General features: G+C 45.5%; 2 protein-coding genes and 2 long non-coding RNA genes across 4 annotated transcripts in view; 3 read left to right on the top strand and 1 right to left on the bottom strand.

The window, feature by feature from the left end:
• The first annotated feature begins 227 nt into the window (after nt 1-227).
• LOC114860098 (uncharacterized) lies at nt 228-4,632 on the top strand. Its single transcript, XM_029158400.3, has 3 exons — nt 228-252; nt 2,615-2,799; nt 3,246-4,632. Exons 2-3 carry the CDS (start codon nt 2,793-2,795, stop codon nt 4,064-4,066), a joined length of 828 nt encoding a protein of 275 aa, XP_029014233.1. The 5' UTR covers nt 228-252; nt 2,615-2,792; the 3' UTR covers nt 4,067-4,632.
• A 3,026-nt stretch (nt 4,633-7,658) lies between these two features.
• Nucleotides 7,659-8,769, top strand: LOC129604479 (uncharacterized). Its single transcript, XR_008695388.1, has 3 exons — nt 7,659-7,983; nt 8,091-8,279; nt 8,444-8,769. It is a non-coding gene; the product is annotated as an uncharacterized LOC129604479 (long non-coding RNA).
• A 57-nt stretch (nt 8,770-8,826) lies between these two features.
• LOC129604480 (uncharacterized) lies at nt 8,827-13,642 on the bottom strand. The gene is made up of 3 exons (XR_008695389.1): nt 13,354-13,642; nt 13,160-13,255; nt 8,827-12,835 (listed from the first exon to the last, which is right to left on the bottom strand). It is a non-coding gene; the product is annotated as an uncharacterized LOC129604480 (long non-coding RNA).
• Nucleotides 13,643-13,823: 181 nt separating this feature from the next.
• grin2ca (glutamate receptor, ionotropic, N-methyl D-aspartate 2Ca) overlaps nt 13,824-22,705 on the top strand; it is a 34,248-nt gene continuing 25,366 nt past the window's right edge. The window contains exon 1 of the mRNA XM_029159281.3: nt 13,824-14,763. The gene's annotated coding sequence lies outside the window, so the exon portion shown is untranslated. The remainder of the gene's footprint in view (nt 14,764-22,705) is intronic.

Genomic DNA, 22,705 nt, shown 5'->3' with positions numbered 1-22,705 from the left:
GAGGGTGAAAAGGAAGGGGGCCAGTACAATCCCCTGTGGGGCCCCCACACTGCAGGTCAGAGTGTCAGACACACAGTCCCTGGCTCTCACAAACTGAGGCCTGTTTGTGAGAAAGTCCATAATCCACTCCGTCAGATGAAGGTCCACACCAGCCTCCTCCAGTTTGTGTTTCAGAAGCATCGGCTGGATGGTGTTGAAGGCACTGGAGAAGTCAAAGAACATGATCCTCACATTGCTGCCGGGCTTCTCTAGGTGGGAAAGGGCTCGATGTAGGAGGAAGATGACAGCGTCGTCTACTCCTATGCCGTGTCGGTAGGCGAACTGCAGCGGGTCCAGGTAGGTTCCCACTGCAGAGCGGAGGTGACCCAGGACCAGTCTCTCCAGTGTCTTCATCAGGTGTGATGTCAGAGCCACTGGTCTGAAGCTGCTGGGGTCTTTGGCGTGCGGTGTCTTGGGCACTGGTACCACGCAGGAGGTCTTCCAGAGCTGTGGTACCACCCTCAGCTTGAGGCTCAGGTTGAAGACATGCTCCATAACTCCACACAGTTCGCCTGCACAGGACTTAAGGAGCCTGGAGCTGATGCCGTCTGGTCCAGCTGCTTTCCTGGCCTTGATCTTCCTGAGCTCACTTCTCACCTGGGTGCTGGAGAAGGATAGGGGTGGAGGGAGTGTCTTAGTGTGGTGTGAAGCGAGGGGTTGAGGAAGTGACTCAGTGTGGTGTGAAGTGAGGGGGTGTGGTTGGGATGAGTCACCAGTCGTCAGGGCTGAGGGTAGAGGGCTTTGTGTAAAGGTGTGAAGGGCTGTGGGGGCTGGTAATCCAGTGGTATGAGGTGACAAGAGGTTCGGAGGCAGCTGCTGGGAGGTGTGAGTGGGTGCTTGGTCAAACCTATTAAAGTGTGAGTTCAGCTCGTTGACCCAGCTCAGGTCCCCCTCAGCCTGTGGGTGTGGAGCTTTGAAGCCTGAGATGGTTTTCAGGCTCCTCCACACCTCACTCACATTGTTCTGCTGCAGCTGCTCCTCCATCTTCCTCCTGTAGCTGGACTTCCCCTCACGGATTTTCCTCCTCAGCTCCTTCTGCACCCTCCTCAGCTCCTCCCTGTCCCCTGATTTAAATGCTCTCTTCTTCTCCTTTAGCAGAGCTTTAATATCAGGGGTGACCCATGGCTTGCTGTTGGTGAAACACCGAACCCGCCTGGTGGGAACAGTGTTTTCACAGCAGAAGTTTATGTAGTCCGTTACACAGTCTGTTATTGCGTTAATGTCCTCCCCATGTGGGTCGCAGAGCTCCGTCCACACAGTGGTGTTAAAACAGTCCCTGAGAGCCTCCTCGCTCTCAGCTGTCCACCTCTTCACTGTGCGGGGCACCACCGGCTGCCTGTGTACAACAGGTTTATACACAGGCAGGAGATGCAGGATGTTGTGGTCAGCTCTGCCCAGCGGTGGGAGGGAGGATGCAGCGTAGGCCTCTTTGGTGTTGGCATAGAATAAGTCCAGTGTTTTATTGTCTCTGGTGGGGCAGGTCACATACTGGGTGTATGTAGGCAGAGCAGCTGAAGGAGGTGCATGGTTAAAGTCCCCAGAGATCAGGAAGAGGGCCTGTGGGTGCTGTGTTTGCAGCCTGCTGGTGACTGAGAGCAGGGTCTCAGAAGCTGTGTCAGCGTTAGCGGAGGGTGGGACGTACACAGCAATTATTACACAGCAGCACCTCAGCGGTGATCTCGTGTCTGTCTCTGGGCAGAACTACGGCGCTGCGCAGCGCGATCAGCTGCTCCGCGGTGTAAACAATGCGCGCTCTGACCCCGACGCACATCGTAGCTTTAAAACAGCAGTTTGTACTGCGCCAAACTTAGAAAAACTATATAAAAGCGGTGTACAGGTTGTGTACACTAATGCTACTAACAAAACACTAAAAAGATAATATTGAGTAGGTGAAGAAAGTAATAAATAGAACCAGTTGTTGTGACCAGCAGCCAGCTCGACCGGCGCCGGAGAAAAAAAGAAAAAAAAGAAATATACTACTGTCGCTTTTAAGATGACCACATTTTAACCCAAACTATCGTATGAAATTTAACAACTTTAAAAGTCACGTGAATTTTAAAACAAACTTATTCTATGGGCACATAGCCTATGGAAATCAAGGAGGTTCAGTTATTTCGACAATTTTATTGATTTTCGGAACTAGAGACTTGATGTCGTGTCCGTGTTTTCTTTTGCATGTTTTTAACATCGCAATGTCCAACGCACCTTGAATACCGCAGCGGCAGAAGGATTCGGCCTCATTGAACAGGTTGAATCCGCTCCTGAACCGTAGCGTCCAACTCGCAGACAGGCCGGTAAAGTAGCTCGGTCTATTGGCCAGTCTCTGCACCACCGGAGTCTTTTACTAGTTTGTTAACATTTTGAACTCGCGTTTCTTATTTTCGCTTTAAACACGATAATTACTGTATGTCTGGCAACACTGATAGATGCTGGCAAGCAGAGGCAGAGAAGCATCTCCTACAACTGCAGGGTTTCCTTTGGTTAAACAAATTCTGTCTCTGCTCTTTAAGTTTGTTTAGGTTTGTTCCGTGTAATTCTAATTTAAACTATTGGTTTATTACTATTTTTGTTTCAGGTGCCCCAACCAACCTTCTTATCAAGCCTCTCTTCCACCGCTACCACCTCTTAGCAAGCCTCTGGTGGGACGGGTTCATCCTCTGTGCTGAGACTTAATTATGATATGCCACAGCAACGTCAGCCCCAAGTATTGGCTGAGGTGGAGTCAACTTTAGCAGCAGTGATGCAGCATCATAATGCACAGTACGTAAGTCTTGTTTGTATGTGTATGTACTTGTAACAGTATATTGTTCATATGTTGCGTTTGTTCCTAGAAAGTCTGTCATTTACCAGTTTGTCCAATCTGTTACTGTCTGCTACATTCATGCTGCTGCCCCACAGACCACAGCGTAAAACATTGGCCACCACAGACTCATAGAACATCCTCAGCATGGAGCTGCAGACGCTAAAGGATCTGAGCCTCCTCAGAAAGTACATCCTGCTCTAAGCCTCCTTGCACACAGCTGAAGAGTGCTTTTTCCAGTCCAGTTTACTGTCCAAGTACACTCCCAGGTGTTTTTACTTGGTCTCAACCTAAACAAACCTTTATAGTCCAGATATTACGGTAGCTTTCAACACTATACCAACAGAAGGTGTTTGAATATATTACTGTAATTTTTTCATACTTTTTTTTTACTGTCTCACTACAGATGAAGTAAACATTCTTCAGGAGATTTCTCTTCAGGTGGTAAACAGCAGTAATGCCTCCATGATTGTGGAGGATAAGTGTCCAGTTCTGCAGGTGGGACAGTACTCCACCTTGGCTCTTTCCCTGCGACAGCTCTTCACCGATGGGTTTCTACATGAGTTCAGTTTATTGGTGCAGCTGCGGAGTCCTCAGAGACAAGAACACAGTGTTTTCACCATGCTCAGCCCTAACAACCACCTCATGATGCAACTGCGAATCAGTACTCATGCAGTCATTTTCATAGGAACACAGCAACAACATTATGAGACGGCGGTAGAGAACGTCATATCCCCCCCTTCTACATATTCACCACCCGCTCAGAAGAACAAAACCACAAGACGGAAAAAGACCAGCGTCAGGGATCGAGCTGTTCGTCCTGCCCGGACAAAAAGGAGCAGTGATGAGGAAAACGCGTGCAAGGCTTCTCCTACTCATCATCAGCAGGTTCAACAAAGCAAGACCACCAGTGTTCCTTCTGTGTGCCGTTTTGTAACCGTCCGCAGACGTGGCGCTGCCACCAAACACCAGCTCCCTAAGAAAAGAATCAGTGTGCTCAACTCTTCAAATGACTTTTCCTCTGGATATTTTTCTGCCAAAAGGATTCTTCGACCTATCAGGAGAAGCAAGGCACCTTCAACATTTATTTTGTCCAGTGCAGAGAACTCAGTGAATGTTGCAGGACCTTCCAGTGTACCCACCAATCCCCTTCAAGAGATATCCCTTAATGAGTCATCAGACCCCAGCAATAGACCCGTCCTTAGAATGATGCGACCCGAGTCGTGACATGTGGCCTCCTCAAGGGAGCATTTATAGATTTACTGACTGAACCTTGTGGATGTTAAGGACGTGTATGCTAAGGAAGGATCCCAGTGACGGGACATTTGCTGCTCATCGTTGCCGTTCAGAGGGATGAGACGGTCCAGCAGACGGGGTGGATGCTGTCAGCTGCAGGCTGGACTCACTGCATTAGTCTCTGTGGAGCTTTTCATGCATCAGCTTGTCTGGAAGCAGATTCCTTTCCAAGCGTGTATATAAATGTGACTTTTCCTTGTGGATAAGAGCTAAATCTTGATTTTGATGTATCTGGGACTTTACTGAAGCAGATGTGTGCTGATGTTGTCATTGTCACTTTAGTATTTTACAGTTTTAGCAGTGTTAGTATTTTTTTTTATACATGCTCTGCTCTCGCTGTGGAAAAATACGTTTAAATCAATCCAACCAAATATATAAAATAATGACGTGAATGATGAAGAATGCTATTGAAGTAATTACATTGTAATACAAAAAAAAAAAAAAATGATAAAAATTAAGTAAAAAAAATAAAAAAAAATAAAAATAAATAAAAATCACACTCCTGCTGTGAACCCGTTTTTGTGGGCAGTACCAAGATCATAAGGCGCATAAACCAACCTCGTGTTAAGCCAACACCTCCGTCTCCTGCAGAGGAGCTCCGCAATGGGGAAATCCACAGGTCAGCAAGAAAGCAAAAGGTCAGTCCCCGCCATCATGTTGTGAAGACTTACTTTGGAACATTTAAGATGCTGCGTGTGTCCTTTCTCTGCTTCCAGAGACTGCGCCCTACAGAACCTTGCAGCGCAGATGAAGGCACTCCCTAAAGTTGTGGGCTGTGAGCTGCCACCTACTCGGGATTTGCTGGTTATAGACGGACATGGATCTACTCTGCAGCTTGCATTATTACACGCCAAGTGTGTGTTTCACTGTTTGATAATGGAAGGGAACAAATTCAATACTTGGTGGAGAAAACGTTGGCTGAAATACATCTGAATCTGAACTGTGATGAAGAAAAATATCGTGACAGCGGATGAAGCTACTCCACAACATTCTTATGTGGAAAAAAACCCCACATACTTTGAGAGCAACAGTGTCTCCTGAGACACTGGTTGTGGAGAAGACTTCACCAAAGGTCCCTTCTCCTATCTTTACACACTTTTTCATCCGGTGAGGGAGAATACACTCCTCCCAGGGAAGGGCACGTGGCTTTGCAATGCATAACAACAACAGAGGAGCGAGCAGGTTTCACGGGCGAGGACGAGGAAGAGACTTCAGACGGAATTGGCACAACAGAGACACAGGAGGCGCATCTGGAGATCCAGGAAACGCTTGCCACATCTGCGGCGAGATGGGACACTGGAGGAAGTACTGCCCCCGGTTGTGGAAGAATTATTGAAAGAGCAGAGTTTTGCGTACAGCGGTGGGTAACGCCTAGCTAGCTACCACTATTACTGTCATTCAGTCAGTGTTTTTGTAATGTGGATTTTTCACTTTTCTTTAAAAAAAAAGAAATGATTAAAAAACTTTCCGACTTGGCCCGCAAACTTCAAGTGTGAGATAAAGCGCGTTGGGATCGTTAACCACACGTTACTAGTCGAGGCATTACTAGTCGAAATCCTCTAGTGAGTTGGAGAATGAAGTGCTCCAGAGAGCACTTCGTGACAGCGGATGAAGTTTGTTCCCGAGAACAGGAAAAAAAAAAACAGTTGTGATTCTGATGTTGGTAATAACATGAGATGTATTCATTAGGTAATACTACAGAAAATGTCTTATTACCAATATGTTTCTTCATAGTGTGAATTTGAGGTTTGACTTGGAGTTTTGACATGCTGCATTTTTCACGCAGTCACTTATTTGATTCTGCTTCAAACAAAAGCTCTAAGATTTGACCAAGAATGGGTTTAGGTTTATTGAAGACATTTACACCGACACCTCTACTGAAGAAGTGGCATAACTGTACTGTGGCTAAATGTACAATAGTACCAGTAGTTCCACTCCTCTATTGTAGCTTTGACTTGTCTGTAGTTACATTTCAAGTTTTTATACAACATTTGTTCTTCTTTAAATGTTCTTTGTTTTTCTGGAAGTCCTGATGAGATTTGTACAAGCAGACTTGAAGCTACAGTACAACGTCTTTTTTACGGAAGCCAACTGTGCGGCTCTTAGCCTCCTCCTCCTACTTCGTTATTGAGTGTGCTCGCTTTCTCTGTCACCTCCTGGTTTAATTCCATTAGCTTGCAAAGAAAGAAATCTGTCGGGACCCCTCACATCCTAAGTCCCATGTTCCCATCAGGACACAGACTCCCTGATGCAGGTCCCATATAGGAGAAACACTGTAATCCCAGCAGTAGTTATCCATCTGAATGCTGTCCTGTACAATGACGCTTTTAATTGATCTTATTAGTAATATTAATTTTCCTGGATGCTTTACCTTAATTGGCCTTTAGGGATAAATAATAGACATAAAGTGTTTTAAATTGAATCGATCGATGCATTATAAATACCTGAAATACTTATGTACGCATTATTCAAAGAAATAAATTAAAAACAAATCTATGTTGTGAAGTTCACATCTGAAAATATGTCAGTTGTATAAAAAACATTTTGCCGTTTTCGCTCACGCACGTCAGCGCGTGCGTCAGTCAATGTCATGGTAACAACAAAAGCTTGGCCCGACCGAGTCTATATAAGGCGCGCAGTCACGGGGTTCCCCTTTTGCAGTTGGACACGGACTTTTAGAGACGCAAGCAACGACAGATGGGTAGTGAATTCCGTGTAAATTTTAATATTTATCACTTAAATAGCCTAAATTGTGTGGAATGAATAAACAATACATTTTTGATACATCTATTGTATGTGTATTTTTTTTATAACTTACCTTGTCATTTTGGTGAAAGTGTAAAAATATTCATATTTTTAAAATGGCGACTGGACCTACTTTAAACTCCCGCAGCGCTCCAGCCCTTTTCGGTAGCTGCAGCCTTAATATTATTGACTAAGGGTATTTAATTTAGTTCAATCTAAATCTACCGTATAGACACATGGCCATTGTTGGACTTCGCTAACTGATCGTTCAAGCCCCAAGCTAATTAGCGCTCCTACCAGGATGCTATCAAGCAGCTACTTTGACGCAATTATTGTCCCATTAGCACATTTACACATGGAGATTTTGTAATTTGTAACGTACAGTAGCTTTGTCAGATCCATTCAATTTTAAGCTAAAATTCATCGCTTTTATCCACTAATAGAAATGATAATTAACTGTTTACATTTGTGTTAACTACTAAGTTATTCGTTTGAAGCATGAGATTGTTCATATAGTTTCATATAGATTGTTCATATATAAACAGGCTAAAAGATAACATAAGACAAATAGACCAAGATGGGAAATATAGGATTAAAAAGCATAGGATAAGAAATATAATAAAAAATATTTTATTTTCTCATTTAGAAATAATAATAAATAATAAACATTATACATTTTTGTATATATATAATAATAATACATATTTGTAACAGGTAAGTATATTTTACATTATCCTTACTGTATTATGAGTAAGCCGGCAGGGACGGCCAAGGACAGATGTCGGCGCGACCTCCTTGGGACCACCACGTGGGCCATCAAGCTAGGGTAAGACGCGAACAGAGCCCAGCCGGCCGTTCCGGAGGGTCCCCCTAACCGTTTGTTTGTGCCTCCAGAGCTCAGAGGGGAAGCAAAGGGGTACTTTGCTTGTGCTTCTGAAGCTAACGTTTACACTTGTTGTGACAGATGCAGCTGTGGAGGCTGGAGAACTTCATTCAGGATTTCCTTGACAACAGAGATGAGATGCTGACTCCAGATCAGACAGAGGGACCATAGCACCACCTGGAGAACTGTTGTCACCTCTTTTTTCCTGGAGGCTCAATAAGTAAGTCATCACCTGAGTAGTAGTAGTGACATAAAGTGGTGATAAGCCTAATCTGACAATGTAGAGACATTTGTTAACAATACACCTGTTCATTATGCTTCTTCCAGCACCCTGCACCTCTTCCTCCAGCCTCCACTCTAGACGAAGAGGAGCCTCCGGATCCCAACCACATAGAGGAAGTTACTGAATCACTGCTTCCTCTGTGCTGTTGGATTTGGAAGCTCTTCACACAAACAACGGTAACTCACTGTTGGTCTCCCTCTGCCAGCAGAAGACCGTCAAGGCCAGCCATGTCTGTATGTAGTCTCTGGTCCAACCGTCCTGTCTGTGTCTGTTGTTCTTTTCTCTGTCTGTCACCTCACCCCAACAACTCGAGGCAGATTTGTGGGGTGAAGTTGTGTAAGGACTTAAACCTTACCTTGACATAACTCTTGTGAATGACTACGTTTGTTTTCTACAGTTACCCTCAGAGTCGGAACCGAGTCCATCCACCTGTCTTCATTGATTCTGGAGCAGATGCCAGTCTTATCGATGCGGAGCTCGCCAAGAGACTAGGGGTAGCCACTTCACCCATTTCACCAGCGCTGGAAACCACCTCGTTGGATGGACGACGACAGGGTGCAGATTTCCCTAACCTTACCACATGACCACACGGAGGAGATTGTCTTCCTCATCGTCCTGGCCTGCTATCGGGGGTGAAGTTGTGTAAAGACTTAAACCTTACCCTGACATAACTGTGAATTGGCTCTATAATGAAATTGAATTAAACATGATACAAGTTTCAATAAATACATTTGATGTTAAACATATCGTTTTCTTGTATTGCTAAGTTCCACTGTGAGATTGTGAATGTTAGTAAAAATCCTTCTACTTAGGATATAACGCCTGTACTTTATGACCTGCTTAATAACACACAGATCAGAACAGTGTTGTAACAGGATGTTCATTTGTTCCTATTTACTTCATTTCATCAAATTACTGAATACACAATTTGTGTGTTGTTTAATTCAGCAATATGCGCTGAAGGTCAGTAGAAATCGCAACAATCTCTTAGAAGGACACACGTTCACTGAGGCAGGATGTAATAAGAGGTCACAGAGGACAAAAGTCCAAGTCCTGATCAAAGGCGTCAACAGCTACAAGATTAACAGTCACGTTTTATATGCTGGTCCTGGTAGTGAGTCAGTGACAGAACTGACTGTGACGTAAATACTAGTAGTAGTAGTAGTATTTATTGCATTGAATGAGGTATTACAGTGTGCAACAGTAGAAGCTCATGGGATGTCTGAGTCTGATGTTTACAATAAAATATAGCAAAGTTTCATTTACATGATGAAATGTAGCTGCCAGTGTGAGCTGCATGTTGTCAGCTCACACTGGGCCACAACATCTATCTTCAGTTCCTGGGTTCATCTTTGGGAAAGGAGCCAAGCTAATCTAGGATCAGTGGGGAAAAAACAACAACAACAGTATGTCCAGAAGTGAACAGGAGTCGGAAATTAATCTGGACCACTTTAATCCAGAAATGTTTCACAAAAATAAAGTTAAACAGTCTTGTGAGAGAATAAAACCAGGAATAATCATTTCCATCTCAGTCAGAGGAAGATCAACTGTTTAGCCAGCTGATTAGTAGAACTCAGCAGCAAGTTCAGCGTAACACACCTGCACTTCTCGGGTGAGGAGGTGGTCTAATGTGTTCAGAGCTCAGTTTCAGACTCGATCCATGTGGATGTTTCAATCTAAACCAAACTGGGTCTTCACTGACAGCGTCCTTAAGGAAACAGACAGAAGGTTCCCACCAGCATGATGTGAAACATCCTGAGAAGAACCAAAACACACAGTCACGATGAGTGTGTCCTGTGTGACACATGACAGAAATGTGCTGTTTGAACAAGCTCCAAAAAGGAATAGTGAATATGTGAGTGTGTTGAAAGTGCCTTGGATGGATGCTCTAGAATCGAAGGCTTCACTCACGACTAATAAACAAATTTGACAGAGATTAAAGCAGGTTAAATCAGAGATGATCAGCTGCTTCCTTTGATGTCAACACCTTATTTGTAGAGGAGCAGCCCCTGAGACCCTCTAGTCAAACTGAGATCTACATACAGTACAAAGACTTTTAGTTTTATTCGTTTTCATTATTGAATAGTTGCCTTTTAGTTGCAGCTCAGCTCCAGTCAGACTTAAGAACAGTAGGTAGGAAAACTTTTTTCCTCCCATGAGGCACGGACATCAACACAAACCACAATGTTTTGTGCAGCCATACAAGAAACAAAGGCATTTAAATGTTTTAAATCGTTGATTGAGCTGCAGTCCCGGATGTGCTGGGTCACCATCACCACCTAGTGGACAAACACAACGTTTGGCTGTCATTGCCTTCTATGACCCAAACACCAACGCTCTCACGTGCTGCTCCAGGAGTCATTACCGACGTGTCCCATCAGTATGCATCACCCCTGAAGCTCTGACGTCGCCAGCTCACTGGAGTCACTGGTGCTGTAAACAAGCATCCCCCAGTGTGGTGTACTGTACATGTGAAGTTAGGGTGAGGAGGGAGGAGGCTGGAGTCTCCAGCTAAATGCCATCAGCTCACAGGATGTGGTGGTGGGATGGCAACTGGCAGTCATTTTGTCTGTATGTACTTTCCCATTCTATTTCATTTTCTGCATTAGATTAACGCTATGGCCGTGTACAGTATATAGTACCTAGAATTTAGTAACTTTAGTAGTTTATATTTTAGATGCAGCTGACACCAAGGCCAGTTCGTGGTAGTGTAAAGTGTTACTGTACCTGGCAATGAACACTTAGCTGATTCTGATTCTGATTCGTAATGAATGTGGTAAACAGCCACTACAATATTTGACTTTATGACCAGAGTTACTGGTCCTGCACTGGACCTCTTATAGAAGTTATAGAAGGCCATTCGTGGGCCATCCCCCAATTGAGCCACCCAACCCAGGATGATTAGATTATTACCCTGAAGATTGTAGAACACATGCATCCACAGCAAAGAGTCAGAACTTATTCTCCACTCTGACAAGCACATGTTTGGGCCATACTTCTTCCATTGACCCTGTGGTCTGACCTGGTGACTATGTCTATGTTTCAACCTGTTCACACATCTGTGTCTCCCAGTTTAATTAGATGGATACTATAAAGCATATACAAACATGAATTCATAGTGTAATTTGTAGAACTATGTTTATGAACAAGGTCTGACAGTTTTTAGAACTGGAGGAGCTGTTACAACTTTCTCAGCCGCTTTAGTACAATTCTCAGATCAGAATTCAAGTTTGCAAATATGTGTGTGCATTTCTCAAAACAATTTGTACAAACAGCAAAACACTAGGAATTTCTTGCAAAAGCCTGTAACTTGCTCAAAATCATTTTAAGTTGTTATGTCATTGCCATCAGAATGTCAAGTCCTTGTGTCATTGTCTATGTGTATAGACATATTGTCTATACACAGTCAAATTACTTAGTCATATTGTCAATATAACTGTGTACGTTAGAGGGAGGTTCTGATATAAACTATGGCTAAAGTTTTGATGACAATTATTGTAAGTTGTTGAGGGACCATGTCATACAATGTAGAAAAAAAACACTGCAAACAGTAACACAAAGAGAAAAAAAAAGACTGTACATGCGGTGCTGTAGGAAGGTGTTGTCTTCCTACACCCCGTCGTTCCTGTATGTTGGGCCACACGTTCTCATCCACATCACAGAGAATTTTTTTTTCTTTTCTTGCAATGCAGCGTTGAAAGAATCTTCTGGAGTGTCTAAATCAGCCTCTGCAGGCGTCTGCTGTGATGTCATTTGTTTATGTGGCTGGCGATCATAAACCTTCCATCTCCATGCTGAGAAAAATTGCTCAATAGGGATAAGGAACGCACCTGTGTTAGAGAAAGTCAAGTCACCTGAGAGCAATTTACCAATTCAGGACAGATTTAGAAAAAAAACATAATGTAGATGTATAGAAATATGTTTGTCACATTATGACAACTTGTTCAACCATTTTGCAGTTAATGACTTACATGCGAACTAATGACTAGATGTTTTGAGGAGTAAGACTATTGCACAGTGAACTATATAATACATTTGATCAACATGACATAAACAATTGATGATGTAGCAAAGAGCAGTGATTTGTACAGAATCATTTGAATGCACGTACCAAAGCAGTTTCAACTTGTTCAAAGAAGTGAGGAACTGCTTATATGATCTGCACAAGTGACATCATGATGTGAAGATTGAACAAGTAGTTTTGAGAATTTTAGTCTGATCTGAGAATTGTACTAAAGGGACTGAGAAAAACTAATACCACCTGGTTTGGTAAATACCAGAGGGGTCATGATAAGCAAAGTAATTGTTGCCATAATCGTGGTCTCAAACCCACATTGAACTCATTTGGTCCTAATGTTGGCGCTAATGACGCTATGTGTGGCTTAATGAGAATCCCAAGTAAAAACCACAGTTCGCTCTAAGTAAACTGGACCACGCAGCGCAGGTGTTGTAGAAACCCCACTTGCATGTAAAGCAGCAGATGCAATTGTCCTCTCCGTGCTCCATGAAGCGCTGGGGGCCCGACCCGCCGAGCAATTTGGAGCAAAACAGCTTCAGGCCTGAAGGTTCTTGTGAATTTGTGACACAAGAGCCGACGTGAGTCACCTGCAGACGGGCTGCGCTGGCCGTGTGGACTGACCTGGGTGCAGCTCCATGTCCTGAACAACAGCGCGACCTTTCAAACATTTAGGCTGAACACGACCCGCGGGCTCAATGCCACAACGCGATGAGGGGGAGTGACGAGCAGAGACGCGTTGAGCAGTGGGGAACGTTTGGAGGAAAGAAACTTCTGTGTAGGTAGAAATGAGAAGATATTTGCAACACCGTTCTTTCAAATCAGGTTCTTGTAATTAGTAAAGAACTGTAACTATCAGCATCCACTCTGATACCAATAGCAATCATAATAAAATAGATTTCTGGTGTTGTCCAGATTATTTCTTTAATGAACTCTTCCTAATTAAGTGTCACATGTCTGATTTACACTGGTGGGGAAAGAAGAAGGAAAGCTGCAAGTGGAGAATAGATTTATTGGTAACCCTAGAAAAGACTAAATCACTGGATTACGCTACTATTCCTGTCTTCAGTCTAATAATCAATCAAGAGGAAAACTGACCCTGTAAAAGATCCGAGAAATTACAAGCTGATCTCCAGGGACGGTTGTTTGTTCTTTGTCCAACAGGAGGTTCAACTGAAGCAGATCCAGGAAAGACTTTGACCCAAAACATGTAAAGGGGAATGAAACACGGACATAGGCACACATTCATGGCATGTGGATGACAAAGGTGAAGAGCAGCATCAAGGACAAACCTGTTGATGTGAGCTGCAGAGAAGATAACGCATCGACCGTGACGGGTCGACAAAGTCAAAAAACAAAAAGGATGGGTCTCACGAGGAGAGCGAGGTGAGACGCTGCACAATGATCCGGCGGCTGAAAGCCAGAGTTGTGGGTCGGCCGGCGAGCTGAGAGCGGAGGGAGGGAAATAAACGGGATGGGTGGAGGGAGGCGGCCGGCGAGGAGGGAGAGAGAGAATGAGAGGAGGATAAATCCTTACTACATAATGATTAGAGCTCACAAGCCCTTCCTGTGACACGGAGTGTAGCAGGATTACAGCCGGCCAGTGAAGCCAGAGCCGCGGCTGTGCTGATGGGGAGAGGAGGGGCACAGGTGAAGAGGGGCGAAAGACAGGCGGAACAACAAGTGCAGCAAACGGCGAAGTCAGAGAGGAGGACGGCGGAGGGTGGGGGGGCAGGGGGTGGATCCAGGAACCAAAAGAGCATTTGAGAAGGCGCCTGAAACTCCAGCGGCCGACTCGCATCTGTCCCCGCGGCTCCAGCCATCTGTCGCCGGCCGCGCACGGCCTCGTTGGGCAGCCGGACCTCTCTCCCCCGGTCGCGTCGCCGATGGAGCCGGCAGCAGAGGGGGGGGGGGGGCGGCGCCGTGAAGACGAGGGTCACCCCGCGCGGCCTGTGATGGATGAGACTGGCGGCGCAGACAGGTGCCTCGGCCGAGGATGGAGCGTGGCGGCGGCGTCTTGGCGAAGCGGACGCTGAGGGACGAGGAGCCGAGGACTCGCCCTGATTGCGCTGATTTATAAGGCGGCGCCAGTTCCTGGCAGCTTTTGGGGGCTTTTTCCCAAAGTCTCGATCCCGAAGCCGGGAGTGGAATTATCGTTTCTCCCTCCAGAGGTGACAGCTGCTTCAGAAGCATCAGCTCCACGCAGACACGCACGGCTCCGAGCATTCTGGGACATCTTACCTGAGAGCCCTACACTGATCCCGAACACTCTCAGTTTGCCTTGTTTCGCCTTTTTTGTCCTCTTCTGGCCACTTCCCTGTGATCCCCGTCCATCACCGTCCGTCCTCCTCCTTACCTTCTTCTGTCCTCCCCTCCCGCCCCTCCACTCCTCCTGTTTTTTTCACTAGCGAGTGATAATGTGACCTTCTGCCAAAGTGCTGGAAACCATGCCGCCGTCGCAGCGGGCTCCTCTGTTGCTAATACTGAAATAGACTCAAACAAGTGCAGGGAGAGGAAGAGGAAGGGAGGAGGGAGAGGAAGAAAGGAGGGAGAGGAAGATAGAGAGAGGGCCTAAGGGGGAGAGAAAGACAAAAGGGAAAGGAGAGGAGGGGGACAAAAGGAAAACGTGAGCAGGACAGCGGAAGCCGCAGACTCGGGATGAGCGGTGAGGAGCCAGGGCTGGATGTGGATCGCCGACACAGGTAGGAATCACCTTCATCTGTCACTTAGTGCTGCACGGAACGTGTCATCACCTCAATTAGCTCAGCGTTTACCTGCTTCTGGCCGAGGTGGAATTCTCAGAGTTGCCTACCGTGGGTACGGAAACACTTGTAGTGTTGTTTTTTTTTTTGTTGATTTTAAGTCTCGCCGTCCTCCTTGACCTCTCGCTCGTCTGACAGTCAGCGGAGGAATTATCAGAGTGCAGAGGATCAGCTCAAAAGCACGGCTCCGCGGGATCCTCGAGGGGGATCAGGCTGCACGCTGCGTTTGGCTTCTGTGCCTGCTCTAGGGGTGTGTGTGTGTGTGTGTTTGTGTGTGTGTGTGGCTGGAACTGTTGCTTTAACTCACCGAGCTGCTGGGGGGGATTAAACAGAGCGGATCGATGCGTCACTGAAAACAGTCAGAGCAGCTGAGAGGGGCTTTGATACCTGCCAGACCTGGGCTCCTGCTGCCGCCGCCGCTGCCGCAGGGGAGAAAGAGCACGAGAGGCTTCTGTAATTATTGAAGCGTCACTTTGGCTGCGTGAACTAACTACTGGGCTTTTTTTTACCTGTTAGACAGGAACTGGCAACCTGAAGGCTCAGTTCTGTCCCAGACAGTTTATCGAGATGTCATAAGTGAGATGAAGTAAGACGCTGACAAGCGCAGACAAACAATCCAACGAGACAATAGAGAAATGACAACACACAACATCATGTACATCACTTATGTAGAAGGTGCTTATCTATATCTACAGTCTACTTTACATACAAGGACCCTCAATGACGCTGTTAACAGTCAGTGAGATCCTGGTTCCAGCTTCTCTCGTCACACAGGGTTTGTTATATGAATCTGAGTGGAGCTGGTGGAAACATTACTTTGTGTGGACCAGTAGGACACTGGGCAACCCATGGTTTCGTTGTTACTGCGTGGTCCTGACTGGTTCCCATCCACTCGGACCAGTGGCGCACATCTGCAGAAGCAAGTCACACTGAGACGGAGGAGCAGCCGTCCCTCCCCTGCTGTTTGGATCTGCATGTGTGATGGCTCCATATTTACAAGCACTGGTGTTTTACACCATTAACTCCAGTAAATCTGGCGACGCTGGCTAAAGTCAGATAATCTGGGACGACTCGACAAACGCCCCGAACACAGACCAGTGGTTTCAGTGCTCAGCGAGTCAAATAACACATGCACAGCACTCAGTTCTGATTAATTGTTTAGGTAAAAGCCAGTACAGTATGTACACAAGTGCATTGATCAGGTCTTCTCTTAGTGTGGTTTCAGCCAGATGTGTTATGATAACACGTAGTACCTAACATCTGTAAATGAATCAGTAACTACTTCATTTAACACCCGAGCGAGGGAAGTCAGCATCATGAGGGAGCCTCCAACTTAAACAAAGGCTGCTGTAGTTGGCATCAGACACCTGATCCAAGTCACATCGATTTATGACTTTAGGAAAGTGATCAGACGTTAAACACAGAGAACCAGACCTCGCATCATTTTCACTGTGTGTGCAGGCAAAGTGAAAAGTGGGACAAGGCTGACAGGACACAGGAAAGATAAAAGGAAGGCTTTAATGGGCAAACTGCCCGAAGAGAGCGAGAGCGAGAGACAGAGAGAGAGAGAGAGAGAGAGAGGATCCAAACAAACAGACTCGCTTCCCACAGACCACGGTTTGAGACGGACTTTGTGTGGTGATTGACAGCCAATCACCAGCATCCAGGGCAGTGAAACATTTACTGCAGGGGAGGGACGGGGGTTGTGTAATATCACAGCCATCCACCCAAGGTCAGTGGAGAGGAGGAGCAGCGAACTCCGCCCGGGAGGAGGAGGAGGATGCTGCTGCATCACCACGTCGTCGCCTGACAATACCTGACCCCACTATCGGTTCAACAGATACACAGTGAGATAGAGCCCTCGCCCTGCGCAGCCTATCTGATGGAATGCTAAACCCCCGCTCAGATTAAGTCTCGCCGGCCGCGCGTCTCTCTTCCCAAGTTTATGGTTGTGCTCACGGGCACAACACAGATTCCAGAGCCATTTATATTCATGGCACAGCGCCACTTGCATCCCATCTAACGTCCTGTCCCTGCTGAGGAGGGAAACTGACACGCTGTAGGTTGGGGGGGGGGGGGCTCCTCCTTTTCCTTGTCATTCTTCTGCCTCTTGATACCGACACCGGCCTGAGTGCTTACGCATGTGTGGCACGAGCGGGCGCATCTGCGATTTGTAATACAGGGGATTGATTAGCCTAATTGCCTTCTATTCACAGCGTCAAGTGTGCCGCTTAATTCCTCCCAATTAGCTCCGAGCGGTGACACGGCGGGGAGCGCATCCGTGAAGGATGATGACAGTGATAACCTTAAAGATGACGCCTGCGAGTGGAGGCGGGGCCAGCGAGGCGGCTGTCGGCGTGTGACGGGAGCGAGCACTTTGACTTTGCGTGATGAGTTCCAGGGAACGGGGCTGGATGACGGGTCGTCCCGCCGGCTCCGTTTGCAGCTCGTTCCCGTGACGCAGTAACTTTTTATTTTTTTTCTCCTCACTGCCCTGCGTCGCCTACAAACACAAACACGTTGAACTGACTTAGAAAGATGCACGTGCAACTTTCAGGTTCAGCCGCATCATTTTTTTTTAAAATTGCAACAAAAGCAATTTTAATAAAAAAATGATGAATCACCTCCAGAGAATCAACATTGTTGATGTGCACTTATTACAATTTATGAAGCTGTTTTCTATCCTTCAGTAGCAATTAGAGGAGCAGTGTCAGTTTGACACATGTTTATGATGAACTAATTTATAATGACAGCCCAGTTATTTCATTTTATTTTATTTTCTACCCACCTTTAGTCAGAACTGTATATGGCAGCTGATGTTAGCGACTGGCAGGTGGAAACACTGACAAATACTGTAGATGTGAGCTTGCAGCAGTTGTACCAATTATGTAACATCTGCTTGACTTTTCAGTCCCCAAATGGCCAAAAATGTGATAATGTAGCTTAATGTAGACATTATAAGGCTCCACTCTGAATGGTGACTAAAATATTGGACTTTTATTGTGCATTGACGCTACAAAGCTATTAATGTGCTGCTCTTCAAGGCAGAAGTAACCAGTCAGGAGGAAGTTCCAGACCAGATGCTAGAAGAGCTTTTAAATTAGTTAAGTTATGTCAGGTTGATCAATAAGTCTGGCTTAAAACTGTGACTTTAAAGGTTCACTGTTTAGTTTTAGGTCTAGTTATAGACAAACTTCACTTCATGGAAATAGTTTTTCAGTTATCCATTTTATTGCATTTATTATTAGATTCTATTGTGGACGAAAGAGATTCTTCTAACAGCGTTTCTTTCTAGTAAAACATGCTTGTTTAGCACTAAGAGACCCAGCAACAGACAAATCTGCCTCATTAGTTACTATCTAGTGAGTAAGTGAGATAATCTTTTTCTCATGTACGTGATTTGCTAGAAATGCCTCTCTAAACTGATTCTCTTGGCTTTATCTCATTCTGTCCTGCTGTAAACGCGTTAGCAGAGCGTGCGGCCGGTGCAATTTAAAGAATGGCCAGAACGACAATATGGCACACACACACACACACACACACACACACACACACACACACACACACACACACACACACACACACACACACACACACACACACACACACACAAACCCAAAGTGGTATGCTCGTATGTGGATTAAAGCATGCGTACGTGTGTGAGCGGGTCGGGGGTCAGCTGCATGTGTGGGCAGTCACCGAGTCAAGTGTGAGAGCAGGCTGGTGACAGCTGGATGGGGGAGGGGGGGGTCTGGTTCTCCACAGGCAGACACACTTTCAGCTTAACCGCGCTGATGCCTGCTCCACATATAGTGCACGGGTTTGAGAGTAAGGGGTAAAGCCCAAAGAGTTAAGCCATGAAATACGGAGGAATCCTTTACGTCCACGTCCACTATGGGTTTACAGCCTGGTCAGAGACTAGAACTATAAATAGAAATAGCACAGGGTGGTTGATCCTCAGGTAAACATCATCCGTATGTATGATGTCGTGATGATGACGTGTCAGATGATTATACTTAAATGGACACTGTAATCTGCAGTGTTGCAAAGATTATTGCCCTACAACCACACACATAAACAATCTGTTCACTCACTCAAACCGAGATGCACTGTATGTAAAACATCTGTCCAATGATGAGCCCTCGTAAAAATCCTCTGGTTTTGTCGAACCCGAGACATTTGAACAATGTAAAGGCACGCAACGTGACAGGACGAAGCTGGTGCCCACACGCTGCCGGGCTCTGTCTTAGCGCTGGATGGCATTTCCATCTGCTGTGATATTTAAATTCTGCTGATCACAGCCCCTCTGATCCTATAGAACCACAGCCTCTAATTGCAAAGTTCAGCTCCGCTTCCTTCCTTTAATATTTCAATCCCTCCGCGCACGGCGGCACCTCCTATAAGCTGAACCCCCTTCAGCCGAATGTGACAATGGACGAGATCTTTTATGGCCCCGTTCGCTTAGAGTCTGCCCTTACTCACAGACAGCCGTAAAGATCAGATCAGATTTAGTGGGATTTCGCCCGTGCAGGTTCCTGTCCCATGACAAATCAATCAGCTGTTGTGTGCAGCGGGTGCAGAGGTGTGCATGCATTTACTACGTGTGCAACGGCATAAAAGCCAAAACGCCATTGGCAAAAGTGAAGGCACAGGGCTGGTGACAGGACCTAATATCATGGAGTGAATCTGTTTGATGTGTTCTGTCTCCAGGGGTCACCTGAAGTCCATAAATCACTGGTCGTTTGGACTGGGACGCTTCCATCTTGATACAGTGCAGTAAATGGTATGAGAGCAAACCAGTCTAGCAGCATTTCCCAAAGTCATAATATAAGTACAGTATAAACTAAAAACTGTGGTAAATCAACAGACAAGTTGATGTTTCAAGCACATTTTGTTTTCTTTGTATTGACTTAAATTAATTGAGAATTTGACTTAAATAGTTTCATCCACACTCTCTTTCATTCAGGTGCTTTCTCATTTCTGACCTGGCTTCTATGACTGAAATACACGATTCAGACACAAATCACAAGCAAACGTGGGTAAAGATTAGCTGACGAGGCTTCAGGTTGCAGGCGTTCAGCCTCAGATGGAGTCGCACCAGCAGACGTACTGTACATATGCATCCCACATGTCAAGCTATGGCTTATTTTTGCGTCTCACTTCTTTTTGCTCCAACCGTATTTACCGTACGATGCTGATGAAGCTTAGTTACATGACTGCGGATTTCGACAGATTACCCTGCCTGTACGTTTAATCAGAGCTTAGCTCCACATATTCATGCAGGTGAAGGCAAAAATAGACGTGGCCACTATAATTATGTTTTATAAATTGATTTTGAATGCTTGTAATAGTAAAAGGAACATGTTCATCAACAAACCTGTTTCCAGAAATGTTGTGAGCTGGAAATATGTGTATTTGACAAAAGGTCTGAGTCTGAGGCAAAGATGTTGCCATTGACTTACATCACCTTTCTTCTATAATTACACTTTGAAAAGCTGGTGATCTGATTCTCCTCATCATGACAAATGAAATAACACAGTACCAGACAGATCTGGACAGTGAGCTGGTAAATGTTTTCCAGAACATACAAGTGATTAGTTTCAGCTCATGGTTTGCTGAATGTGTCCGCTGTCCACAAAACATGCAATAAACACACTGGCTTGGCATTTAACATGACGTACAACATGTATGTCAAATAGCGTTGGCCTCACGGGCAAAGAAATAACAGGCCACACATCAGATTTCGCACGATGGGACAGGTGCACGTTTCTATGCAGCTGCAACACCGGCATCATGCCCAGAATGTAAAAGAAGCCATTAAACATCACACCAGCGAGACCTCGCCTCTCAGCCAGATGTATTTACTGCTGCAGTGTCACGCTAATGAGCAATTATTAACACGACACGTAAACAAACAGTCACAATCTAAGAAAATGTAGCGCTGCCAAAAGGGAAGCGTGAGAGTTACGGAGTATGAAATAAGGAAACAAATGAGAAGTACATCAGTCTATGAAGGGAATAATGTGTTAAATTATATTGTGTCTAGCTGTCGCCAGCCGTGCCCTGAAACTTCATAGTCTCATCACACGGGCGACGTGTGCAAATGCAAAAAGGGATGATTTGATAGTGAACTGCTGTCAGGTGAAGCTCAACCAGCAAAGCGGGTGTTTTACGCCTAACTGTTAAATGATCACATCCACCCTGTGATCAAGGCAAGAGAAGGTGACACAAAGTAGAGTTAGTATTAATTCCCTCTGTTGGTGTAGTGTTATTATTTATCTGTACATTATAAGGAGTCACCAGGTGCAGTCTATAGTCTGTGTCCTGGACTGGAGTGTGCTACAATCTAATAATTCAGCATGAATCTACCCAGTCACGCATCGGCTTCTAAACCCTCTTAGACCAATAGATGGTCACAGTGATTTGAGCCTCGACATTCAACTGAAGCCTTTAGTGTTCGTACATAAAGGGATGCATGGGACTGGGACCTCTTGCCTTCATGTATTGGTACAGCTACTGTAAGAGATCCAGTTCTAATCTAGAGGCCAGCTGTATGCAGCTGTGTCGGAGCTTAGACGACCCCGTTGCCATCGTTACGCTACACGCTGATGGCACGTTAGCTGGTCGCTTGCCTTCATTTTCAGAAAACATGCTGCTTGTCACACAGTTATTGATGATGCTTTCTCCTGTTTGGTTTAATTCTATATCCGCCAAACCAGAGTTTGACCTTCATGTTTTCTCCCCGGGTTGTTTGCCTGCCTTGATTAAACCCACAGAAGCTTGGAGCTTTTAGGCATTTTGTCCACGTATTTACATGGCTGCCCATCAAAGGCATTAACCCTAAACTATTCAGCTGAAACGTGACTAATGCCGTCGAAAGGAATGCGATAGGTGCCCTCTCACGACGGGAACTAATCAATGAGTAATACGATTTATGAGGTAGCACCTACCTGGGGACTCGCATGTAGGACATATCGCATACACAGTCCCACGTCTGGGATGTCTTGAATTAGAATTTTAATATGTGTCACGACTGGGAGATCGTACCTAGAAACACATGACCTATACTGTAGGCATGTCTGCATGTGCTGTGGTGTTTCACCCACGAAGCCAAACATAGTGAGAACTGAGCCTTGTGCTCAAGCCAAATCTCTTGATAAGTTTATACACTACAATCACGCCGTAGGCCATGACGCCTGGCAGGGATTACCAAGGGATTACAATATATTCACCCCACTGGGATTCCATCACATGGTGGATCAGATCTCTGTGACAGGGGACTAGTGTGCAACACTCCCTTAGGGCCACCGACACGACTGCGACAGATTTGACAAAGAGCCCGAGTCTGTCTGACAACTCGAACACAAACTGCTGTCTGGCTGCAATGTGGACGTCGGGCTAACGCTGTCGGGTGTCTACCGTGGTGTTTCTCTTATTACCTTCCAGAGGGCACGAGGCAAAGCAATTACCTTCTTGGAGGAAGTTATGGCGGTGCAGCCAACAGCTGCTGGTGGCCTTCCAGCGAATTAGTCACGCAGTGTTGATAGCTTGAATTTGTCCAAACCTCAAATTAGGGATTTCTGTTTGTTTGTTAATACAGACCTTTCTACTCAAGACATATGTTAATAGTTAAAACCTCAGGTCTGACTGGAAAAGACTATGAAGACCAAACTATGGAGGCCAGATGTTATTCACTCCCACAGAGCATTGTGCATCTTGAGTGTTGGCTGAATAGGACTAAGAAGTTTGTGTCACAAAAGTAAAGTCAAAAGACAAAGATAAATCCTACTTGCCTCCGTTTGTTGCATTAAACACTGGACGCCATCTGTTGGCTTGGGCCACGGAATGCCACAGCAGCAGGGAGCAGCTGCCTCCCTAAGAT

This window comes from Betta splendens, chromosome 8, assembly GCF_900634795.4.
Source record: "Betta splendens chromosome 8, fBetSpl5.4, whole genome shotgun sequence".
NCBI classification, from domain to species: Eukaryota; Metazoa; Chordata; class Actinopteri; order Anabantiformes; family Osphronemidae; genus Betta; species Betta splendens.
Note: the sequence above shows the minus strand (reverse complement) of the source record. Positions and strands in the feature narration are given on the sequence as shown.